The sequence below is a fragment of the Leptopilina heterotoma genome, unplaced genomic scaffold (assembly GCF_015476425.1).
Source record: "Leptopilina heterotoma isolate Lh14 unplaced genomic scaffold, ASM1547642v1 Lhet_27, whole genome shotgun sequence".
Taxonomy (NCBI): Eukaryota; Metazoa; Arthropoda; class Insecta; order Hymenoptera; family Figitidae; genus Leptopilina; species Leptopilina heterotoma.
In genome coordinates this window covers 1,645,748-1,670,874 of record NW_025110978.1, presented here as the reverse complement: position 1 = coordinate 1,670,874, position 25,127 = coordinate 1,645,748, and the positions used below count along the sequence as shown (strand labels likewise).

At 22.0% G+C, this 25,127-nt stretch overlaps 2 protein-coding genes and 1 long non-coding RNA gene across 4 annotated transcripts; 2 read left to right on the top strand and 1 right to left on the bottom strand.

Moving 5' to 3' along the window:
- Window positions 1-37: 37 nt before the first annotated feature.
- Window positions 38-10,667, bottom strand: LOC122503760 (facilitated trehalose transporter Tret1-like). Its single transcript, XM_043614435.1, has 10 exons — window positions 10,525-10,667; window positions 10,026-10,194; window positions 9,808-9,943; window positions 6,430-6,638; window positions 6,054-6,323; window positions 5,343-5,565; window positions 1,238-1,434; window positions 939-1,118; window positions 679-813; window positions 38-511 (listed from the first exon to the last, which is right to left on the bottom strand). The coding sequence occupies exons 1-10, from the start codon at window positions 10,656-10,658 to the stop codon at window positions 428-430; spliced, it is 1,737 nt and encodes a 578-aa protein (XP_043470370.1). The 5' UTR covers window positions 10,659-10,667; the 3' UTR covers window positions 38-427.
- On the top strand, window positions 6,555-11,425 carry LOC122503764. The gene is made up of 3 exons (XR_006301781.1): window positions 6,555-6,678; window positions 11,206-11,323; window positions 11,411-11,425. It is a non-coding gene; the product is annotated as an uncharacterized LOC122503764 (long non-coding RNA).
- A 2,628-nt stretch (window positions 11,426-14,053) lies between these two features.
- Window positions 14,054-24,813, top strand: LOC122503762 (cysteine and histidine-rich protein 1 homolog). Of its 2 annotated transcripts, none has more exons than XM_043614438.1 (7): window positions 14,054-14,349; window positions 14,965-15,238; window positions 17,977-18,215; window positions 20,644-20,855; window positions 21,600-21,760; window positions 23,537-23,739; window positions 23,819-24,813. In XM_043614438.1, the coding sequence occupies exons 2-7, from the start codon at window positions 15,005-15,007 to the stop codon at window positions 23,844-23,846; spliced, it is 1,077 nt and encodes a 358-aa protein (XP_043470373.1). In that variant the 5' UTR covers window positions 14,054-14,349; window positions 14,965-15,004; the 3' UTR covers window positions 23,847-24,813. The 2 variants fall into 2 exon arrangements, with proteins under 2 accessions (XP_043470373.1, XP_043470372.1); XM_043614437.1 differs by having other exon boundaries at window positions 14,919-15,238.
- Window positions 24,814-25,127: the final 314 nt, after the last annotated feature.

Below are 25,127 nucleotides of genomic sequence, written 5' to 3'. Positions count from 1 at the left end.
ATGAATACGCTTTAAGGTAAAAATAATTTTAGAACTATTTTCATATTTAAAATATTTTATTAGAAAATTGTTTGACTTCAAGTAGAAGTTATCAGGCAGAAGTAATTGATTAACTAATTAATTCCTTATTTTATTTTACAATTATTATAATTCTTATAATAATATTTTTTCAAAATTATGAATATTAACAAATATTATAAACAGTCATAGAAGAAAATCGAGCAAATAGAATTAGATTCGTCACTTAAATAATTTTTATAACTAATGAAAATAATAATGTTAAATCCTGTTTTGCGATATTTTTTTACAATCTATATGATCAATTTCGATGAAATAAATAAGTTGAAAATAAATGATTTGCGATATTAGATTTAAATATTGTAAACGTTAACACAAAACTTCAATTTCGATATGTTGACAAATTTTTTTATTTATATTGATTGTTGTATGTCATTAAATTAATAGTTTGTTTTCGTTCTTCTTTTTTTGAAATCCAGAAAATGTTCCCTTTCTGTGAAAAATAAATATTAATATTAAATTAATAAAATTTTTATACATTTTAATTAGTTCTGTACATGAAAATATTAAATTATTAAATTTATGTTAAAATCCTTGTTTAAAATAATTGAATTATTTTAGTATTTTATTAAAAATTTTTATTATTGTATTTTAATTTACTTGAAAATAATCTTCAATTTCCTGATGAGTGCGATCCTTAGTCTCAGGCAAAAAGAAATAAGTGAAGGCTACAGTCATAAATGCAAAATTGGCAAAAAGTAGAAATATTCCTGGCATGCCAATTGATTCTGACATCTGAAAATTGTTTTCCAATTATACGATAATAATTAGAGAAATAAAAAAATAAAAGTATTTTAATACTAGTAAAAATACAATAAAAGTATTTTATTTTTTAGCTGACAGAGAAGAAAAAATCTCACCTGTGGAAAATATTTGGTAACTCCAAAAAGTGTTATGTGAAATAAGAAGAAAGTGAAGCTACCACCTAAACCACGGACTCTATGAGGAAGCAATTCACCCACCATAATTCTTGGTAAAGTTAAAAAACCAATCGTACTAGCTGCCACATAGATTAGAAGACATGAACCAAGAACGTAAATCTGTTACAAAAAAAAATTTCACGACATTAGTTTAATTAATGTAAAAAAAAACTATATTATTGTTGAAATTTTCAGTTTTCCCAAAGGATGCTTTAGAAAGAATTTAAAAGAATTCTTACATCATAAGGAGAGATTCCTTTTTGAAGTAATAAATAACTCGCTAAAATTAAGGCCGATGATCCTGTTACAATACCAGAGAGAAGTGCGAGAGTTCTACGGTTCACTTTCAACAAAAGGAAGCAAGCAACAATAGAAAACATTAATCTCATAACGGCCAATAAAGCTGCCCATAAATAATTATTCAAATTATTTACACCTGAAAGCAGAAAAGAGGAGGCAAACGATTAATGTCTGAAAATGATAATTAAACAAGTGGGAATATTTAATTATTATAGGTAATTATTCATTATAGGTTTATTTTTAAATTCAATAATTTTAACTAAATTTGAAAATATTATTTAATAAACTAATTATTTTTAAAGTGCACGATCAAGGACTTCTTTAGTCAGTCATTTCAAAAGTTTGGTAATTTTTATCCGTAAAGGATAATTTTTAATATTTTCAAAAAAAAAAAATTCTTTGCCATATTGGAAAAATTAATATTTGGAATTTAATATTCTACTGGTAAAAATTTATCACATTTTTTTTAATTATTTACACATTTTTTCGAAATTGGAGGAAAGTTTTTGTCTTATTAAAAAAAATTAAGATGTAAATTAGATAAAAAAAACTTCTTTAGCCCATTAACCATAATATTATAGGTTATCTGTAAATTTAATATTTTTAGATTTTTTATTATAATCAAAAGTTCGACGCTTAGAGAGTTATTTTGTAATCTTAAATTCCAAATTTTCGAAATATTAATTTTTAAAATTATTTACTTAAAAAGGTTAACTTTAGAAGTTAAACTTAACCGACCAATAATTTAAAAATTACATTTTTTGGTAATATTGCGATAATTAGATAAGTTTTTTTTACTTCCAAAAAAATATTTTTGTTAAAAAGAAATGTGATGATTTTTGTAAATTTTATCTGATAATTATTATGTAAATTTAATTCTTGCATAGAAAATTAAAATTTGTGAAAATAATTAATAATTGAATTGTTTTGAGAAATTTAATTAAATTTTTTGATAATAATTAAATTCTTTCGAGGAATTTAATTAAATTGTACTAAAAATAATTAAATTTCTGAGAAGAATTCTATCAAAATTAAAAAAAGAATTGAATTCTTTTGAGAAATTCAATTAAAATTGGATGGAAAATAATTCAATTCAGGGACCGTCCATAAATTACGTAACACGTTTTTAGTGAAATTTTGAACCCCCCCTCTCCCTATGTAACAAGTTGTAACAAAATCGTTTTACACCCCCCCCTCCTTATCAATGTTACGTAATTTTTAAAAATATTTTTTTACTAACGTTTTTCGAAACAAATTTGTTTATTACTGTTATTTTTAGTATTTATATCGTACAATAGCAATACAAAATTAAGTTAAATATAAAAAACATTTAGAGGAATAATTTTATTAATCATACTGAACAACCAAAAATATAACATTGATTTTTTAACAATAAAAATTGTATATTATTCCCAAGAATCGGTTCGCGAAATGATTCGATTTTTACTTATATTGAAGTGGCGGCAAGGGACAGCTTTTCAAAAATTTATCCATTATAAAGAGATTAAGTTCCTTATAAATATTACGTAACAATGATGATTGACCCCCTCCCTCCCATGTAACATATGATAACATTTTCTCGAACCCCCCCTCCCCCCTAAACGTGTAACGTAATTTATGGACAGCCCCTCACGTGTAGAATTCTATTATTTATGAACATAATTGAATTCATGTGAAGAATTTTATTAAGATTTAAGCAAATAATTGAATTGTTTTGAAGAATTTTATTGATTGAATTCTTGCTTCAATTCTTTTTTCGAAGAATTCTATTAAAATTAAATATTAAATTTTCTAAAAATGATTGAATACTTTCGATAAATTCTATGTAAATCGTATTGGAAATAATTGAATTCCAGCAAAGAATTGTATTCAATTTTTAAAAATAATTATATAGATTTGATAAATTTTCTTAAAATTCTATTGAAAATAACTAAATTCTTGCAAAGTATTTGAATACTTATGAAGCTAATTGAATTCCTGAGCATTTTTTAAAAATTTTATTAAAAATAATTGAATTCTTTGGAAGAATTTTATTATATTTTCTAAAAATAATTGAATTCTTGAGCATTTTTTTCAATTGTATTAAAAATAATTGAATTTAAAAGAATTTTATTATATTTTCTAAAAATAATTGAATTCTTGAACATTTTTTTCAATTGTAATAAAAATAATTGAATTTGGAAGAATATTATTCAATTCTTTAAAAATAATTGAATTCTTTTTAGAAATTTTATTTACATCGTAGGGTAAGTGTGCCAATTATGGCGCGGTTCTGGTTTAGCCATCTTTGAAATAGAAAATTCAAAAATTATAATGAAAGAAGTAAATCTATGGCTTATTAAACTAAAAGCTAGTGTCATTCAGACAATAAAACATTACCCACACAGCACCGAAACTTTCCTAAAAATTTATTAAAGATTTACTTGCAAACTTCGAAGTATTTACTTGAAAAGTTTAGTGAAAATTTTGTAAAGATTTAAATGTCCCACTTCAATAAATGTTTAGCGTGAAACTTTCCTGAAAATATAAAAAAAAATTTCGCCTACTGTATATAGGCGAAAATTTAATTTAAATTTTCAGGAAAGTTTTAAGTTACATTTTCGCTTATAAGAGAGAAGTCGAAAATTTAATTTAAATGTTCAGGAAAGTTTTAAGTTAAATTTTTAGGAAAATTTGACTATAAACATTTATTTAAGAGGGACATTTAAATCTTTACACAATTTTCACTAAACTTTGCAAGTAAATTTTTCGAAGTTTGCAAGTAAATCTTTAATAAATTTTCAGGAAAGTTTTGGTGCTGTGTGGGTAATAAAAACTTTATAAAAATTAATTGTTTAAACAAATTAAAGCAATAAAAAATAAAATCAAAAACGTCAATTATGGCGCGATTGAGTCAATTTTGGCGCGCCAATTACGGCGAGAAAAATAACGTGCATTTAGAGGTTGTGTTGCGCGCCATAACTGAAGCACGTGCATTCAATAAAAATGTGCCAATTATGGCGGGGCACAATTTTTGTTATTAAATAATTAAATTAATAATAGTTTAAATGTGTTTCTTTTCGTACAATTATATCGAATTAGGTCGAAAATAACTTTTTCAAACATTTTCAAATAACTAAATTATTCTAAAATAGTAAATAATTGTATTTTTCACAAAGTCGCCATAATTGGAGCACCCGCCACAATTGACGCACTTACCCTATTGGAAGTAATTAAATTCCTACAAAGAATTTTATTACTTATGAAAATAATTGAATTCTTGCAAAACATTCAATTAAAATTTTGTTAAAAATAATTGAATTTTTTCAAGAAAAATTAAAATTGTATTGAAAATAACTGAATTCTTTTGAAGAATGTTATTAAAATTATTTTAATTTATTTAATTCTTTCGAAGAATTCTATCAAAATTTAGAAATGTAATTGAATTTTTGCGAAGAATTTTATTAAAATTTTCTTGAAATTAATTAATTTCTTTTAAATTATATTGAATTAAATTTTGCGATGAAATAAAAGTGTTTGAATACATGTGAAAAATTTGATTAAAATTTTTAATAATAATTAAGTTCTTTCCAGAAATTTTATTATTTGTAATATTAAAAACGAATATTTAAATAATTGACTTCTTGTAATGAATTTCATAAAAAATTCTGAAAATAATTCAATTGTTTGGAAGAATTTTATTACATTTTTTAAAAATAATTGAATTCTTCTGAGAAATTTTATTAAAATTGCACTGAAAACAATTGAATCCCTGGCATGATTTTTATTTCAATTTGTATAAATACTTTATTCCTTGTGAAGAATTTTGTTTTAATTTTTATAAAAATAATATATAATAATAGTTAATTAGTTAAAAAGTGAATTTTTAAAATTTTCAGTTTGAAATCATTTAGAAATTAAGGTTGATATTTAAAAATAAATAATTTCGTAATTTCCATAGTAATAAAAATAGTAATAATAATAATAATTAAATCAAATACCGCATTTTGCGCATAACATTTACTACAGTTAAAAATAAAGTATGAAAATAATTTTAAAACTTACCTATGTGTTTCATGAGATCAACTCCATAAAAGATAATTACATATGTTCCACTGAGGAGTTGGAGAACATTAAAGACATTAATTATAATCATTGGTTTAATGACGCCTGGATTGAACATTCTTGAAAATACTGATAAAGCTTTTTCTCTCAAACTAGGATTAATTGACTTTCCGACAAAATTAGCATTTGCTCTTGCCTCTAGAATAGAAGCTTCAATTATTACCTGCAAAATATTTATATTCTAATACATTTCTCAATAAATTATGGATATTACCCACTAACTTTTTTTAAAATTAAAATCAATTATCAAATATAAACAATTTTCAATTCAGGAAATTAAAAAATTATATTATTATTATTATTATTATTATTATTATTATTATTATTATTATTATTATTATTATTATTATTATTGTAGTCATTATTTTTAAATAATAATAATAATAATAATAATAATAATAATAATAATAAATAATAAAGATCTTAAATTTCTTTGTTTAGCCTAATGACCAAAAAAATATGTTTAAGATCTTTATTATTTAAATTATATGGTTTTAGAAATTTTTCTTTATCATTAATAATAATAATTGTATAATTTACAATGATTTGAATATTTCGTTTACAACAATTTTATTTATCCAAAAAAGGAGATATAAGTATTAAAAATATTGTTTTTCTTGTAAATATTATAAAATATTTGTTTCACTTTACCTGAGATTTGTCGCCTCCTCTGAGCCAAAGAAGTGCCTTCTTGGCAGCTTCCATTCGATTTTGTTTAATTAGCCAGGCAGGACTTTCGTGAATCATACAAAGAGTGAAAAATCCTATAATTGATGGAATTGTCCCGTAAATGGCTACAAAGTCCCATCTTAAAATTGCACCTAATGTATAAATAAAAAGAATTCCCGCTGAATATGCTGCTATTGTGCCACCCACTAACATTCCTCGAAGTTTTGGATCTGCCATTTCTGATAAAATTACCTTTTAAAGAAAAAAGAAAAAAAAATTGTCAAATAATAGAGAAAATTTTTTTAGATACTTTTTTAAAATATTGAATGGTACTTATTAATTATAATTTTTCAGATACCTGAGACGGAACTGCAGTTAATCCCACAGCGAATCCAGATAGAATTCTCCCAATGAATATGTGATGAACGTATTTAGCGAAAGCCATTGTTATCCAGCCAGAACAAAGAGGAATCGCTGCAAATTGAAGTGATCCTCTTCTTCCAATAAATTCCATTATCGGTCCAGAAACTATGGCTCCAATTGGCGTTGCCAAACTGTGCACTGATGCTGTAATTTTATTCAAATTTACAGTTCACTTCTAGTGCAGGTAACAATTTTTACTTCACCTCTTTTTTTTCTTTTCTTTTCTTTTTCTTTCTTTACATTATTCCATTCATATTTGAGGAAAATATTGTAAATTTCCATATTTTTGATGAATTTCATTTCTTATATAAAATGTTTTTGTGATTGTGAAATCTTGAGATGCATTATAATAATATTATCATTTCTCCTTTATAAGTTCATTGCTTTCCCTCAATGAGAAAGCTCGAACAGAAATTTTCCACATCTTATCGATGAATCAATTTATAATGGAATAATTTCACGAAAGAAAACTTTCGTATTCAATGAAAAGGATCATTTTTAAGAAGTAATATTATCATTGTGATTGTTTTTGGAAAATTTGCTTTGTTTTTCAACCAGAGAAAATATTTTCAAGGGAAGTGATTTATAAAAATTGTAATTTTTTAGATTTGAATTTAATTCATTTAATCATAATTTTCATTTGTAAAATGCCATGTTTTCTAATATTTTGTTAATGAAGACAGGAAAAAATTGAATAATAGATGTCATAACAAGTCCTTGGCACAAATTAAAAATTGTTTATTCATCACCTTCTTTAGATTACGTGAAATTAGAAAAAGTATTAAATTTTTAAAGTTAAATAAATTAATGTTAGGTTAAAATAATAAAGTTGGTTAAGTTTTAAATTTAAATTAAATAATTAGTCGAAGTTAGTTAAGTGAGTCATTACGAATGAAAATTATTATTATGTAAAAAATGAATTTATTTCAAAATGTTAAAAACTAGCAAAATATTATTTTCAAATATTAACTTCAAAGTTTGAATAATTTTAGAGTTGAAATTTTTAAAAATTCACTTTGGAACTAATTAATTGTTAATATTTACTATTTTCAAAAATTTAAATTAAATTCTTCTCAAGAATTCAATTGATTTCATAAATAATAAAAATCTTTGCAGAAATTCAATTATTTCCAAAAGGATTTAAATAAAATTTCTGGAAAGAATTCAATTATTTTTACAGAATTTAATAAAATTCTTCTAAATTCAATTGTTTTTAATACATGTAAAAAAATACTCAAGAATTCAATAATTTTCATAAATATTCAAATACTTTGCAGGAATTTAATTATTTTCATTAAAATTTTAATGAAATTTATCAAATCAATTCAATTATTTAAAAAAATTGAATAACATTTTTTGACGAAGTTTAATTATTTCCAATACGATTTACATAGAATTTATCGAATGTATTCAATTATTTTTAAAAGCTTTAATAAGATTCTTTATAAGAATTCAAATATTTTTATAAATAATAAATTTCTACTCAGAAATTCTATTATTTTCAATACAATTTTAATTAAATCTCCGAAAGAATTTTTTTATTTTTAATAATTTTAATAAAATTTTTCGTAATAATTCAATTACTTTCGTAAATAATAAATTTCTATGTAAGAAATCAATTTTTTTAATACAGTTCTAATAGAATTTTTCAAAAGAATTCAATTTTGTTTTTTTTAAATTTAAATGGAATTCTTCAAAAAAATTCAATTGTTTTAATTTTAAAAATTTTGATAAAATTCTTCTCAGGTATTTAATTATTTTCCAAAAGTTTAATAAAATTCTTCGAAACAATTCAATTATTTTGATAAATTGTAAAATTTAGTTCTTCACAAGAATTCTATTATTTTCAATACAATTTTAATAATTTTTCTAGAAATATAATTTAATTATTTTCATAAATTTCAACAATATTCTTTAAAAGAATTCAAATATTTTCATAAATAATAAAATACTTCGCAGGAATTCAATCATTTTTAATGCAATTTAAAAAAAATTTTCAAGAATTCAATTATTTTGATAAATAATCAAATTCTTTGAAGAAATTCAATTATTATATAACTTTAATAAAATTCTTCCTAAGAATACAATTATTTTTAGAAAATATAATAAAATTCTTCCAAGGAATTCAATTATTTTCAAAAAAGATTTAATAAAATTTCTCGAAAGAATCGTTTTATTTTCAAAATATAAAAATTCTTTATAAGAATTCATTGGTTTAATAATCGTTGATAAAATTCTTAATAAAAAGTAAATTATTTTCTACATACATATGTAATTTTAATTGAATTCCTCGTAAAAATGTAATTATTTCAAAAATTTTTATAATATTCTTCGAAATAATTTAATTGTTTTCAAAAATTCTATTAAAATTATATGCAAGAATTAAATTATTTTAAAGTCAAAAGTATAAAATGTTTAAAAATTAAACATTTCTTTATAAAAAATGTTACCATTTAAAATTAAGAATAAATCCACTTTTTGACGAAAAATTACGGAAAATCAAATAATTTATAAATTTTTCTTACAAAAATAGTATCACAAAATTCGTTCTTCAAATTTGAATTGGTAAACATTTTCACTGAGTAGAACAAAAGAGCAAACAAAACGTTTTATTATTTTTTTAGAACTTTTTTCTAGATTTTCCCTAGAAAATATTCTCTTCTGTTCAAAAAAATCAAATTTTTCACAAATTATCCAAAAGAAATTAAAAAATTATGACAATATTACTTCTTAGTTACGTTAAACAATATTTTCTATTGTAGTAGTTTAAAGAAAAAAAGAAAGAAAAAGGAAAGAAAAAAATGAAAAAGAGAAATATTTTGAGATAAATCAAATATACACAATAAACAGGCAATTAATAAATATTAATTAAAGTTTCATAATTATCAGTTATTAGTATTATTTATTTGAATTTCAGTAGTTTTAATAGCAAAATTGTCCAATAAACTTTTATTTTTGTCAATAATAATTGAAAATAATTTCTAAATAATGTATGACATTGAGATTGATAAAATTATGCAATGATATCAAATATAGGTCAGTGTTATAACGCGATTCTAAACTATTCTCGTAATAATTTTATCTCGCAAGGGTCAAAATACTCCTTTCTCACCTTGAACCTGCATCTTGATTCATGATCTTTCATGATCATAATTTAAACGTTTATTATAAAAATTCCTCAAAGAAAATAGGATGAGAAAATATGAACAATAGAAAAATAGAAAAGAATAGAGAAAATAAGAGAATAAAATATAAAACATATGAAAATTATTAACCAATAAGAATTGAAAAACAAAACAAACAAATGACTTACCTATCCAAGATCCTGTTTCAGTGTCAATATGAAGAGTTCCATTATTTTCTAATAATTGGGGTAAAAGAATTGCACTGTACCCGATTGGCATTCCACAACCTGCCATTAATATAAATACTGCCCCTATTACCAAACACTGAAAAATGGAAATTATTTACAAACCTATTGGAATTAATTAAATTTTCTTTTTCTCTTTTTTTTCGAAAACACTAATTTACCTGTGCCGTGACACCCTTAGAATTTGAAGAATACCGTCCAACAATAATGGAATAGTCATTATTATTATTGTTATTTTTATCATTTTCATTAAAACTTTTTAAATTTTTCGATTTAATTTGATAATTAGGATAATTAGTCCGATAATTCAAATTTATTTGATTTTCGTCACTGGAAAAAAGAAAGAAATTTCTATATTGCAAAATGTTTTTCTTTATCTAATAATTTTAAAAAGAATTGAAAAAATAGTTCATAAAAAAATCTCAAAATTCGCAAAGAATTTAAATTTTGTTAAAAAATAATTAAAATCTAAAAAGATATAAAATTTTATCAATATTTGTAATTTTCATTTTCTGTTTATTTGAAAAAAAATAAACACGAGTAATTCTTTCTATTTTAAAAAAAACCACTGTAATTGTCTAAATAAGTAAAAATTGCACTTTTATAAATATTTATCCAATTGCCTTATTATTCATAAAAATAGAAATTGTTTTCACGCACTTTAATAATAGAGGAGTTTTAACACTGTTATTCATTTTTGAAAATTTTGGTATTATCACTTTTCGTGTTACTTTCGCATTCTTCAAAGTAACACTGAATTTAAATTGCTTTTCTGCTTTTACTATATTTATCATAATAATAATAAGACAAATTCAGAATTACAAAGTTTATCTTGAATTAATTTCTTTCATTATGTACAAATATTCCAAGTTAAAGATTATATTATCAAAAGTAGAATTTATTATTCTGTCAGCAATGACAATCTGAATGTCAACAAATATGTCAAAAGTTGAATTATTAACAATACAAAGTATTAAATTATAATTGAAACCTTTTTTTCCCATACAAGTGACAATTCTTTTTTTTTCTGAAAAGTTAACTAAAAAATATTAGAAAAAAAATTTTTGTTTATTATTTACTATTAGTTCTGTTCGTTCAATGAGAGTATTGTTTTCGAAACAATATAAAATTAACAATTCTTGACAATAGAGAAAAAGTAAATTTATTTTTTCAAAAATTAATTTATTATTAATTTTTTAAAAGTTGTATTATTTCCTCCTCTCTTTTTTCTTGTATCATTGTATCATTTTTTTGCAATTTCGTTGACATATTTTGACAATAGTTAGAAATTAAATATTTGTTTAATAATTTAATTTTGTTGTATATTTTTTGCTGTTTCAGACTTTGAACGAAACTCCAGTGAATTGGTTTTATATGCTTTTAGTATTTTGGCTTGACAGTGGCGAATTTTCTTCAAATTCTTTTGTTCTGTTGATCAGGACAAGAATTAATGGATCAGGTGTGTTTTTAAAATTGAGTTTATTGCAATTTTCTTCCTTTTTCTTAAAGAAAAATTGATAATTGATAAGGGAATTATTATTCACAGGCGATTGAAGTTGGAATGGCCGCCTATCAATCATTTTGAACTAATTTACCAGTGAAATCGTCGAAGAGTATTTTTCTTCTAATATTAAGAACACAGCATCCTCTAATGATTTCAGCAGGAGGATTTTATGATATGACATTACAAAATTTTACTGCTGTGAGTACTAATTCATAAATAATACTAAATTAAATTTTTTTTGGTAATTAACGCACTTTTCGAATTTATTATATTTCATCAAAAAATTTTATTTTATGAAAGATTTTACTATCGATAAGCTTTTTATTTATTTATCAAAAGTGTTAAATTTCCTTATGTTTTTTACGCAGATTGTTAAAATGAATATGTCGTTTTTGTCAGTACTAAGAGCAATGCTAAGTAAATAGAAAATTAGGTTTCATTATACTAATAATAACAGTGCAAGTGCTTTATATACTTAATATTTATAAAAATAAAAATAATTAATAATTTTTGTAGAAATAATTCTTATACAAAGCTTATCGACTGCTTTTCAATTTTTAGAAAATCGGTAAAGAAAATTTTTAGTTAATTTTCATTTAAAAAGATAATTTTCATTTTACAGTTAGAATTTTTTTCTTCAATTTTTATTTTGAATTTTCGGAAGAAAATTAGTAAATTAATTATAACTTAGAAGTAAAATAATTGTTAATTTATTTATTAATTTCAGGGTTGCCACAGGTCAGGGAATTCAGGGAAAAGACAGGGAAAGGAGAATTGATCAGGGAAATCAGGTAAATGTTTGGGATTTTTTTTAAAAGTGGTGGAAAAAATTTAATTTTTAGAATTCATACGAAAATTCTAAATTTTGGTGTCCTTTTTGTTTGTCTCATAAACTATGAAATTACCACGAATTCTAATAGAAAACCTTCAATTTTTTATATTTCTGACAAGAATTTCTTTTTAAATAACTTAATTCTTGAAGAACTATCATAAAATTATTACTTATAAATTATTTAATAAATAATTTTTTCTTAAATATTTCAAAATTAATTGAATTCCTCAAAAAATGTAATTCTCAAAAATTTTATAAAAGTTCGTCAATTGAATTCTATTATTTAAAAATTTGATGATAAAATATTCAATTATTCAATAAACTATTTATTTTTATATTTAAATAATTGAATTCTAGTAGAATTTTCTAATCAAATTGAGTTGAAATTGAATTTTAGTTAAAATTTTATATAATAATTGAATATTAAAAACATTATAGCGTGAATTTTTATAAAGAATTGAATTTTGAAAAGGTTCCAAATTAAAATTTTTGAAAATTTGAACATTTCATACTTTTAACTAACAATTCTATTGAATTAATTTTTTTGAAAAAGTTTAATTGAATTTTTTTTAAAACTATTTGAAGTTTTTATTTTCTAATATATATTTAATTGTAGAATTTTCGTATAATCGAAATTTCGTTAAATTGAATTGTAAATAAATGGATTTTAAACATTTAATTATTTTCATAAAAAATAAAATTTTGAATAAAATTGTCTTTTTTTTTGAGTTGCTAATTTCGATGATTGTGAATCGAAAGTTGGTAAACTTAACATTTTAAATTTCTGAAAATAATTAAAATAATCGAGTAATTTAATTATAATTACAATTAAAAAAAATAATTGAATTGTTATAAAGAATTTTATCAAAATTGTTGAAAATATCAAATTTTATTTCTTGGAATAATTGTTTTAAAAATGTTATAGAATAATTGAAATTTTTTTATCTATGGAAATAATTGAATTTTTGTGAAAGTTTTTTTATTTATAAAAATAATTGAATTTTTGTGAAAAATTTTTTTATTTATAAAAATAATATTGAATTTTATTATTTATGTAAATAATTAAAATCCTGCGATTTTAACATTAACATTCAAATTTCGATTTTATAGCATAAAAAGTAAAAACGTGGCTTTTTCACATTTTTTCTTTATTTGTTTTGGTCGTTTTTATTTATTTTGGATTTTTTGACTTTGGACATTTTTATTTTTGATTTTTTGTACTTTGGACTTTTTTTCTTGGAAATTTTCGGTCTGGATTTTTTGGATTGAACTTCTTGTCCTGTGATCAAGGTTTCAAATTAAAATCTTTGATTATTTAAATTTTTCATACTTTTAATTAAAAATTCTATGCAACTAATTTTTCTCAAAAAGATTAATGGAATTTTTTGAAAATTATTTTAAGTTTTTATTTTCTAATATATATATTTAATTGAAGAATTTCCAAATAATCGATGAAATTTCGTAAAATTGAATTGTAAACAAATGGAATTGAAAATTCTCAGTGATCTTTTTAAAAAATTATTAAAAATAATTTGATTTAAAGAAGAATTTAATTTAAAAATTCTAGAAAATAATAATTGTGTTGAAATGATGGAAATAATTTTGAAGAAGTTACAGTAACTTAATTATTGTAAAACATGAAGAAATGGATCACTCCGAGTCTTCAACTCGGAGTGATAAATTTGTTTCATTAAAAAAATTCAAAAATTTAAACAAATTTGCGCGCTTAATATTGAAATTTGCACGGCGCTTATTGGTTGAAATAAAGCGCGCTAAATTTGAAATCCCCATAGAGAAGAATAATTTTTGACCAATGAGATATCACTGTTTTATTATGACGTAGATCGATTTTTTCAGGTTCAGGTTTTCTATTGTTAATCCAGTGCGCTGATCAGGTAAATTTCTCGGTAAAATACCGATCGTGACTGGAAATAATAGCCGCATAATAGTGTATGCTCCTATCCCTCCTATCCGAAGGGCAATAACATTTACAACAAAAAGAAGAATGAGGGAAGAGTTCGTTCAGTGTGTGGATGTGCATCGTTTGCATCAGCTGTTTGACTCGTTGCTGTAAATCTACCTGACATTTCATAATCACCAGCTCTCAACAAGTTAATATAAAACCATCCAGACAGAAGGGAAATTAAAGGTGAGTGTAAATAATAACAAATTTAACCATTTTTCATATTTCTGTTGTTTTTTTTCAAAGATTATTTCAGTTTATTTAACTAATTATTTTTTGACGTTTGTGACGCAGTACCCACCTACGCAGTTGTAATAAACTGTCCCTAAACCTTTCAGTGACTTAATTTGTTTCCGCCTTCTTTTAAAATAAATTTAAAGTAAAAATAATTCCCTTGAATTGTTAATATTTTTATGTAATTTGACACTTGGTGATATAATTATAAAGGAGTTATTTCATGGACGCTGTTGTAACTCATTTGACATTCCTAGCGAGGTCATCTGGGCAATGCACTCCGTTAATCGTTACATACTCCCTATTACATATTTATAATAATAAAAAAATTTACATTTCTGTAAAGAATAAAAAAAAACTATCATTTTTTTCAATTGTTTTTTGTTTTTATTTTTTTTTCACTTTTTGACACGTGTGTATAAAAATGATAATATAAACAGAAACGTAAATAATCGTAAGACATAATAAATGATAAAAACATTCTCTCTCCCTATCACCGTGCAATGTGTTTCTCTATATAGAAAAGGAAAAAGAAAATTATTAACTGCGTACTTGACATCTGCGCAGTTCTCGCACGTCTCGTCCAGGAAAAATCAAAACACTCAAAATGGCAGATCCGAGCAATGAGGTTGCTTCGTCGAGTGGAATTTCAGAGCAAGTTGTTCCAGCGCCACAAATTCGTGAGGATGTTGAAAAAAGCGAGGATTTCCTTGAGCCCGATGCAAAAAGGCGTAAAGTCCTTCGCGCCGAAGGGAAAACGGAACAAAAATTGGAACATAGATTGGGTGGCATCTTGTGCTGTGCTGTCTGCCTCGATTTACCCAGGGCAGCTGTTTATCAGGTATGCGAAACTATTTCCTATTAAATATCATTTACTAATTATTAAAAAAACAAATTTTCTTAAATTAAGAAAAATCGAGAAGGCAATTCGTTTTTCATGTAAATTTTTATTTATTTTTTTATTAAACAACATTTTGATTGTCGTTTCTAAAACGATAATAATGCTTACGCCGCCATTCTTTTTTCAATGTCATAATTATTTCTATTTGAAATAATTTTCATTCACCGTTAATATTTCAATGTTCCTTCATTATCATTTGCAAGAAAAAATCATGTTTATAGTTCGTTTTTCGAATATTTACGGTTTTAAAATCAAGTTTCTCGGTGAACATCAAAAAACAGCTGATCTTTGTTGACATGGGAAGTTACGTGCTGAGAGAGAATCTACTTTGTTCCTTTGTTGGGAAACATGTTGCGTAATATGATTTCCAGAGCTTTTATTTTCTAGAATTTTCTTAACAAAATTTTGTTCATAATATGGAATTTTAATAAATTTTCTATTTAACTATTTAGAAATTTTGAAAAAAATTTTTTTTTTAAATTTTTACCACTTTATTAGAAAGCAAAGACGATTTTTAATTTTATTTATTAAAATTTATTTTAAAATTATATTAACATTTATTTAAATTTTATCCATAATATGGAATTTTAATAATTTTTCAATTTAACTATTTAGAAATTATGCAAAAAAAATTTGTTTTAATTTTTACCACTTTATTAGAAAGCAAAGACGATTTTTAATACATAACAAAGAAATAAAAAATCGTGTAATTTTTAACCTGTTACACAATATTTTCAATTTTCGTGAACAAATCTTTGCAATTCAGAGAAGTTTTTGCGTTTAACTTTTTTTGAAAAAAAAAACTTTTTCAAAAAACTTTTTTAAACATTTATTTATAAATCTTTTTTAAACATTTTTTTTAAAAATCTTTTTTTTTAATCTATTTTTAAAAATATTTTTAAAAGAATGATTTTTTTTAAAAGAAAACTACAATAATTGGTAGTATTTTATTTTACAAATTTATCAATTGCCGCAGATAAACTGCTTTTTAGTAGGCAATCCATTTTTTTCTCTCTCACTCGGTTATATTTTAAAAATGTCCCTTTTCCTATTTCCCATTGCTGTTTCCCCTCAAATGTAAATTTCAAAATTTACATTCAATAAAAAAAATTTGTATAAATTAATTAATATATTTATTTAAAGAATATCTACCGGCTAATTAATTTTTTCCAATATAATTAAAATTTCTTTTTTTAAAATAATTTTTAATACTTTTTAATGATTTTTAATAATTTTTAATGACTTTTAATAATTTTTAAAGATAATTTCTGATTTATAATTTTCAATTTTCAAAAGTTTTTGTGCATAAAAAATATCAGTAAAAACTTGTGACAAGATTTTTATGAGCGATAATATTTTACGAAGATAATAAAAATATAAAGTAAACTTATTATAATGAAAAAGGTAAGAGATCATGAATTTTTAAAAAATAATAATGATACTTAAGTATCAAAGGTAGGTACTGCATGAATTTTTTTTTTTTGAAAATAAAAAATTTTTCCAATTTAAAAGCAATTTTTTATGAAAAATAATTTTTCGCTTTTAATGCAATATTTTTACGCGTTCAATTTTATGATTATTTTTAAAGAGGAAATAATTCTTGAAGAATTTAATTTTTTTTAAATAATAAATTAGCAGAAGAAAAAAATTTTTTTTATTGTCAGAATAGGTTTTTATGATTTGTACATTTTTTGTGGATCGAAAAAGAAAAAAATATTTGTAGAATATATAAATTTTTGAAAAAATGAATACATTTAAAAAATAAATTTATTTTTATAATATTTTATAATTAAATTAGTTGCGAACTTATCAAGTGCGAAATTTTAGAATTAAATTTATATAAATTAAAATTGTGAGAATTTTTAATAAATGTTTTTTTTAGTTATTTATTAGAACACGAATCAATTAGCAATAATATTACTCGAATTTACGTGTCGAGAAAACCAAGAAAGAAAGAAACTAATGTATAGTTTCTTAGGAGGAATGTTCAGAATCTACGAGAGAGAAAAAAATTAATGTCAAGATTTATGTTTAATCAACGAGAGAGTGAGAGTGAGAGAGAAATCAAAAATCTCTAAGCCATTTTTGTATTATATGTATACAGCTTGAAGTATTTTGAAAATAATAAACGAAATTAAAGGTCATTAGTCAGTTATTTTTGAATTTACCCTTAGTAATAAATATCCCGATATTATCCTTAGTTTGTAGTTATCTCCTTATTCTCCATTTCCACTTTTTTAGTTTCTTTTTTAATTTTCAATATTTAAAATTGTATTTCAAAAAAAGAAAAAAAATATTATAATTTTGTGTCATTAAATCTGATAGACGCATTACTTCTCGCAAAATATATTAATTACGCCCATACGATTTTGTGTTTCAGGTTTTAATACATCAAATTAATGGTAACGAGTATAATATAGTTTAGTTATAATATTTCATGTAGAATAATACATATTTGTGAAGGGGTACATTTTTAAAGGAAAAAATAAAAAAAAGCAAAATGTGAATAATAATTGAAAAATACTCGCGAACAATGTGTTTGCATGTATTGTTTTCAATTTAAATATTTTTGAAAAATATATAAAAATGATGTTCTTTTCTATTTGCAATGCTATTTTTTTTTCTTGAGCAAAATTTACGGATGATATACGAAATATTTAATAAATTGGTGTTCACAGTGCACCAATGGCCACTTGATGTGCGCTGGCTGCTTCACTCATGTTCTGGCCGATGCCAGACTTCGTGACGAATTGGCAACATGTCCAAATTGCCGAATTGAGATCAGCAAGACATCGGCATCGAGAAATTTAGCGGTTGAGAAAGCTGTTTCCGAATTGCCTGCTGAATGTCAATATTGCGCTAAAGAATTCTCACGAAATTCTTTGGAACGACATGAAGATTCACTGTGTGAAGAAAGGTATATTTTTTTATTAAAATGAGATATAAAAGAAAAGAAAAATTTCTCATGGTGATTATTATTCTCTAAATGCTGTGAATATTCTCATTTGAGACGAATTCGAAAATGTTTAATAGATTTTCAGTTGAATATTATTATCAATTTAATGAGACACATTTTTAACACAAATTTTTTTGTCTTTTTTGAGGAAAATAATTGAGAAAAATCTTTAAATTACATATGAAATTTAAAATCTCAATTTATTAAGACGGAGTTTTTGTTTTTATGAAACATTCACTAGGTATTAAAAAACGATTCAGCCAAATTTTTGCACCAAATTTAAGATTGTTTTTAAAAATTGTCAGAAATTTGAACAAAAAAAAAGGTCTGAATTTAATTTGAACTTTTATTCAGATAGAAATTAATTCAGTAAATAAATTTACTGAATTAGAAAATTATTTAGCTTTAAGTATTTGCTAAAAGATAAAAAAATAATCTCAATTTATTGCAACAAATTGTTACAAATTCTTTTCTTTTATGAAATAGAAACAAATTTAAAAAGTGAAGAAGAATTTTAATTTATCGAAACGATTTTTTTTAATTTTATATTTCAGAAGAAATTAATTTAAATACAAATTTAAAAAATGGAGAACAATCTCAATTTAACGAAGCGAATTGTTCCAAATTTATTTTGGAAAAATTGAGAAAAATTTTAAGAATTGAAAAACAATCTTTATTTACTGAAACGAATTTTTTCAAATTTTATTTTCTTTAGAAAATTAATCCACACAAATTTAAAATTCGAAAAAAATCTCAAGTTATTGAGATGACGTTTTTATTTTTATGAAACAATCACTAAAAAAATGTAGCCGAATTTTAGCTTCAAATTCAAGACTATTTTCAAAAATTGTCAGAAATTTTGAAAAAAAAATTTCAAAAAAAATGTCTGAATTTAATTTGAACTTTTATCTAGCTAGAAATTAATTTGGTAAATAAATTTACTGAATAAAAAAATTATTTAGCTTTAAGTATTTGCTAAAAGATGAACATATTTCTCAATTTATTACAACAAATTGTTAAAAATTTTTTTATGAAATTGAAACAAATTTTAAAAGTGACGAACAATCTTCATTTCTTGAAACGAATTTTTTCTAATGTTATATTTCTGTCAAAATTAGTTCATGCAAATTTCAAAATTGAAGAACAATCTCAATTTAATTAAAACGAATTTTTCCAAATTTAGTTTTGGGAAATTGAGATTAATTGTAAAAATTGAATAACAATCTCTATTTATTGAAACGAATTTTTTCAAATTTTATTCTCTCTAGAAAATTGTTTCATACAAATTTAAAATTGAAAAATAGTCTCAGTTTAACGACACGAATTTTTCCAAATTTAGTTTTAGGAAATTGAGAAAAATTTTTAAAATTGAAAAATAATTTCAATTTACTGAATTGAATATTTAAAAATTTAGTTTTGGGGATATAGAGACAATTTTTTAATTTAAAATTAATTTGATGAATAAATTTACTGAATTAGAAAATTATTTAGCTTTCACTCTTTGCTAAAAGATGAAAATGAATTTTAATTTTTTGCAACAAATTATTTCAAATTTTTTTTCTTTTATAAAATTTAAAAAATGAAGAACAATCTTAATTTATTGAAACGATTTTTTTTAATTTTATATTTCTGAGGAAATTAATTTATACAAATTTAAGAATCGGAGAACAATCTCAATTTAACAAAACGAATTGTTCCAAATTTTTTAAATTCAAGAACAATTTCAAATTTTATTTTCTTTAGAAAATTAATTTACACCTACAAATTAAAATTGTGAAAGAACAACTTTAAAATTATTGAAACAATTTATTTACTTTTTGATAACAATCACTTGAAGAAGAAGAATTAATACAAATTTTGAATCCAAGAAAAAGATTATTTGCAATAATTATCAGATTTTTTATGCAAAAAAAAGGAAAATATTCTGAATTTAAGGCAAATATTTTTTTAACTCCAAATAATTAAAGAATGAATAAAATTCCCTGAAATGGAAAATCACTTATTCCTTAGTCTTTGCTAAAAAAATAAAATAGAAAAATCGAATAATTTTATTAGAGAAACTTTAAATTCTACTTTTTTTTGAAAAATTTCCTTTTTTTACGTTTTCATTTTTTTCTTGAAGAGGGAAATTTTATTTTTCATGAATGAAAATTAGTGGAGACGAAAGATTTCTATTAAACAAGAGAACAAATTTTTGTCAATTTTTACTATTTTCGAAAGTAAATTTTAGTAAAATGTACTTGGAATGTAAAAAAAAATTTAAACCGAAAATAGTAAAAATTACTCTACATTTTTCTTTGTGTAAATATTTTCCTCCTTTATTACAGTATTAATTAATTATAGTAATAGCGACGCACAGAAATATTAATGACTTTTATTTTATTGTCAGAATAACAAGTTGCAAATACAGCAGGATTGGTTGTCCCTGGAGAGGGCCTAATCATGAATCACCAGAACACGAAGCACATTGTGTACATCCTCATCGTACTGGCGCCGATGTCATGGAAGCTTTAACTGACATTGATACAAAAACATTGGAAGCTCGTCGATTATATGACAATGTCTTTGAACTTTTGTCTTATGAAAAAATTACATTTAACGGTAATGTATTTGAAAAACAACTAGAAAAGGAACACTTACAATTTTTTAAAATAATTAAATTAATTCAAGGAATTTTATTCATATATTGAAATTAATTAAATTCTTTTGAAAAATTTCTTTAACTTTTTTGTAATATAATTGATTTTGTTAACAATTGTAATTAATTTCATTATTAAATTTTATTAAAATTATTGATATAAAATTAAATTCTTTCGAACCGATTTATTACAGTTTTCGTAAATAATTTAATTCTTTTGAAGAATTTCTCTATAATCGATTTTGTAAACAATTGTAATTAATTTTATTATTAAATTTCATTAAAATTATTGATAGAAAATTAAATTCTTTTGAACCGTTTTATTACAGTTTTCGTAAATAATTTAATTCTTTTGAAGAATTTCATTAAGTTTTTTGAAAATAATAGTTTTTTTAAATAATTTTCATTGAAAATAATGAAAATAATTGAATTTTACAAAGAATTTCTTTCAACTTTTGAAAATAATCGTGTATGTATATTAGAAATTGTACATAAAAATTTGATTATTGAATTTTATGAAATTTTTTTGTAAAACAATTGAATTTTTTCCAGAATTTTATTACAGTTTCTAAAAATAATTGAATCCTTTCGAGAAATTTGATTAAAATTGTATTGAAAATAATTAAATTCCCCAGAAGAATTTAATTATTTATAAAAAAAAATTTTATTTAAATAATAATAAATTGATTTCTCTATATTTTTTCTAGACTTGCAAATGAAACCATATCGTACCGATGAGTTTGTTCACAAAATTTTCTACGAGACTTCACGATTCACTGCTTTTAATCATCAATGGGTTGTAAAGGCGAGAATCAATAATAATCAACGTGATCCAACTCAAAGTTCAGAGCGTGACATGACTTATCAGGTAAAGATTTTTTTAATTAAAAAAAATTATGTAAATTATATTTTGTTTAACTGTTCGTTCGGTAACTCATAAATGACATTTTTTAACAGGGAAAAGTAGGAAATTGATGTTGTTTAGGGAAATCAGAGAAATGCCAGGGAATTTTATCCAAAAGTATTGGAAAAATATAATTACTAAAAAAAAATTCTGGTCTTTGGTGCCTAGAAACTTAAAAACGTTGAATTTTCCTAGATTTTTTTATTTGTAAAAAAAAAAATTATTATTTATTAAATTATTAAAAATTTAATAATTTTTTAATATTTTAAAAATAAATTAAAAACTTTGAATTTTTTCAATTTTTGCCAATAATTGAATTTTACTGAAGAAAATATTGAATTTATTTTAAATAATAATTAAATTGTTGAAAAACTTTTATGACAATGATATTTTAAATTATTTAGCAAATAATTTTACTTAAAAGCTCAAAAATAGTTAAATTTTCAAAGAGTTGAGTTCACAATTGTCACAAATAATGAAATTTTAGAAGGTTTTAAATTAAAATTTTTTGAAAACTGTAATTCTCGCGAATTATCTTTTTGAAGAATTTTTTTTTTAAATAATGGAGTTTTTATAATAATTTTAATTAAAAATTTTTTAAATAATTGAATTTTATGAACAATTTTTTTCAAGTTTGTAAAATAATCGTGTTTGTTAATAATTGAAAGTAAACATTTAATTATTGAATTTTATTAAAATTTTAGAAAATAATAATTGAAGTTTTGCAAAGATTTTATAACAATTATTAAGAAAAAAAATTAAATTCTTTCGTAAAATTTTTTTGAAAATAATTGCATTTTTGCAAAGAATTTTAATATTTATAAATATAATTGAATTATTTCGAAGGATTTATTAAAATTTTAGAAAATAATTAAATTTTTTCATAAAAATATTATTGAAAATTAAAAAAATTTGGTTTCTTTCATGAAATTTTATTAAAATTGTATTAAAAATAAATGAATTTTGCAAAGAATTTTACTATTTATTGATATAATTGAATTGTGTTTTGAAGAATTTATTAAAATTTTAGAAAATAATTGAATTGTTTTGAAACAATTTATAACGAAAAAAAATTGAATTCTTTCCTGGAATTTTTTTGTTGAAAATAATTGAATTTTTGCAAAGATTTTATAACGAATTAAGAAAAAAATTGAATTCTTTAGTGAAATTTTATTAAAATTTTGTTTAAAAATAATTGAGTTTTTCCAAAAAATGTTACTATTTATAAAAATAATTTAATTCTTACGAAGAATGTTATTATTTATGAAAATAATTGAATTCTTGCGAGGAATTTTATTTAAATTTTTGAAATTAATAAACAAGAATAATTAATTAGTAAATTAGTTAATAATAATTGAATTTTTTTTTAAGTTTGAATTTGAAATTTTTCAAAAATTCATATTTGAAAATAAAAAATTTTGTAATTTGTATAATAATAATTAATAATTAAATAATTAATTAAATAATAATTAAAGTGAATTTACTTTTCAAATTTTTATTTGAATTTACTTTCTTTAATTAATTAGTTAATTGATTTATTGATAAATATTTAATGTAGCAGAAACTATTTGTTTATCATTAAAAATTTATATTTTTCTACTAATTATTATAAAAATTTTCCTTGAGAGTTAATTTATGTTTAGTAAATATTTAATAATAATTAATTAAACTGTTTTCTATTAAACAGACTAAATAATATCTCATAATTTATAATTCACCACAAATTAATTCAATTTTTAGCTCATCTTAAAATCGAAAACAACCTGCCCAATGCCAATTCACTATTTAATTTTGAAAGGGCCTTTCGGCGACATGAAAGTCAATCCGAGAATTCATAAACACGATTTTTCGGATTCTGATAATGAGAGTCCTTATTTACCTCTACCATTACCAGATACCGCCGAATGCAACAGACTACTTGCTGCAAAAACAATAAGTTTCCGGTAATTATTCAAACTAATTAATTAAATACTTTAGCCATTTTTATTTTTTTCATTTAACAAAATTTTTTCTCTTTTTCAGATTAATACTGTTTTGTGCATCCAAGTAATATATTGTACGAGTGATATTAAACTTTCGACAATATATTTCGAAATCTTGAGTGATTTACTGGAAGTTTTAAATCACAAAATTAGACTAATTTTAATAGAGAGACATTATTTCTAGAATATATATTATAAATACAATTTAAGTTATAAAACTGCTTCTAATGTTATTCTAAAATATTACGTAATCCAATAATGCTTTTAAAGTAACGGGTAAACGTTCAATTTCAAAACAATAGTTGATAGATAATTAAACTTTAAAGCACTTTCAACGAATCTCTGTAGATTACATTTTTCTCTTAACTTTAAATTTTCTTAATTTTTTCGCCAATTATTTTAGATTTATAACACAATCTTATAGTAATTGAAAAAAAACATTAAGCAGATGTTTATAAAAAATTAGTGATAAACTATACAAGTAGAAAAATCGGCACTAATGATTCTAATATACATATTATTATAATTATTAGTTATAATAATGAGAAGTATTGAAAACAAATCTGCCGTATTATGTAATAAGCTTTAAAAAATTCAAACAAAATTTTTTTTTGCAAAAAAAAATTATAAAAAAAGACTTTAGATTTGACTTACTAGTATATATTTGAGATTGTAACTAATTTTTTCGATAGACTTCGATAGACTTTAAATATATAATAATTATAGAAGATTATATCTTAGCTAGATCGCTAGGATATTTTATTTCTTTGTTTTCATTTTTTAAATCTATTATTTAAAGAGTTTTTGATTTTTTACTTAAAAAAGTACAAGTAGAATTTAGTAGAGTTCCTTTAAGACAACATATCTGTTACTTCTTGTAAATATTCGAAATTAAGAGTAGTTTACTATTTTGCGAGCGCACAGTATCTACTTTCTAAAAAAAAGGAGTATTCTCTTTATTGCATTAGATGTTACTGATAAGAAATCTAAATAATGTAATCACATCCATTTCAATAATAAATTTATTATTTCACACAAAAATTCTCAGTTTTGGTTAATAATTTATATTTTTTAAAGGAACTAAAATTTTCCGTTCATAATTATCCTTTTTCTTCTTCGATAAGTGAGAAAAATTTCCTAATTTTTAAAAAAATTTATTATTTGCACTTTTTTTCAATCATAAAATTATTGCTTATAAATTATTTAATGATTAATTTTACTTGAATATTTCAAAACTAATTGAATTTTAAAAGAGTTGTGTTTACAATTTTCATAAATAGATGAACATCAAATGATTTTAATTTGAAACTTTATAAAATTTCAATTTTGATTTAATTTAATTAGAATTT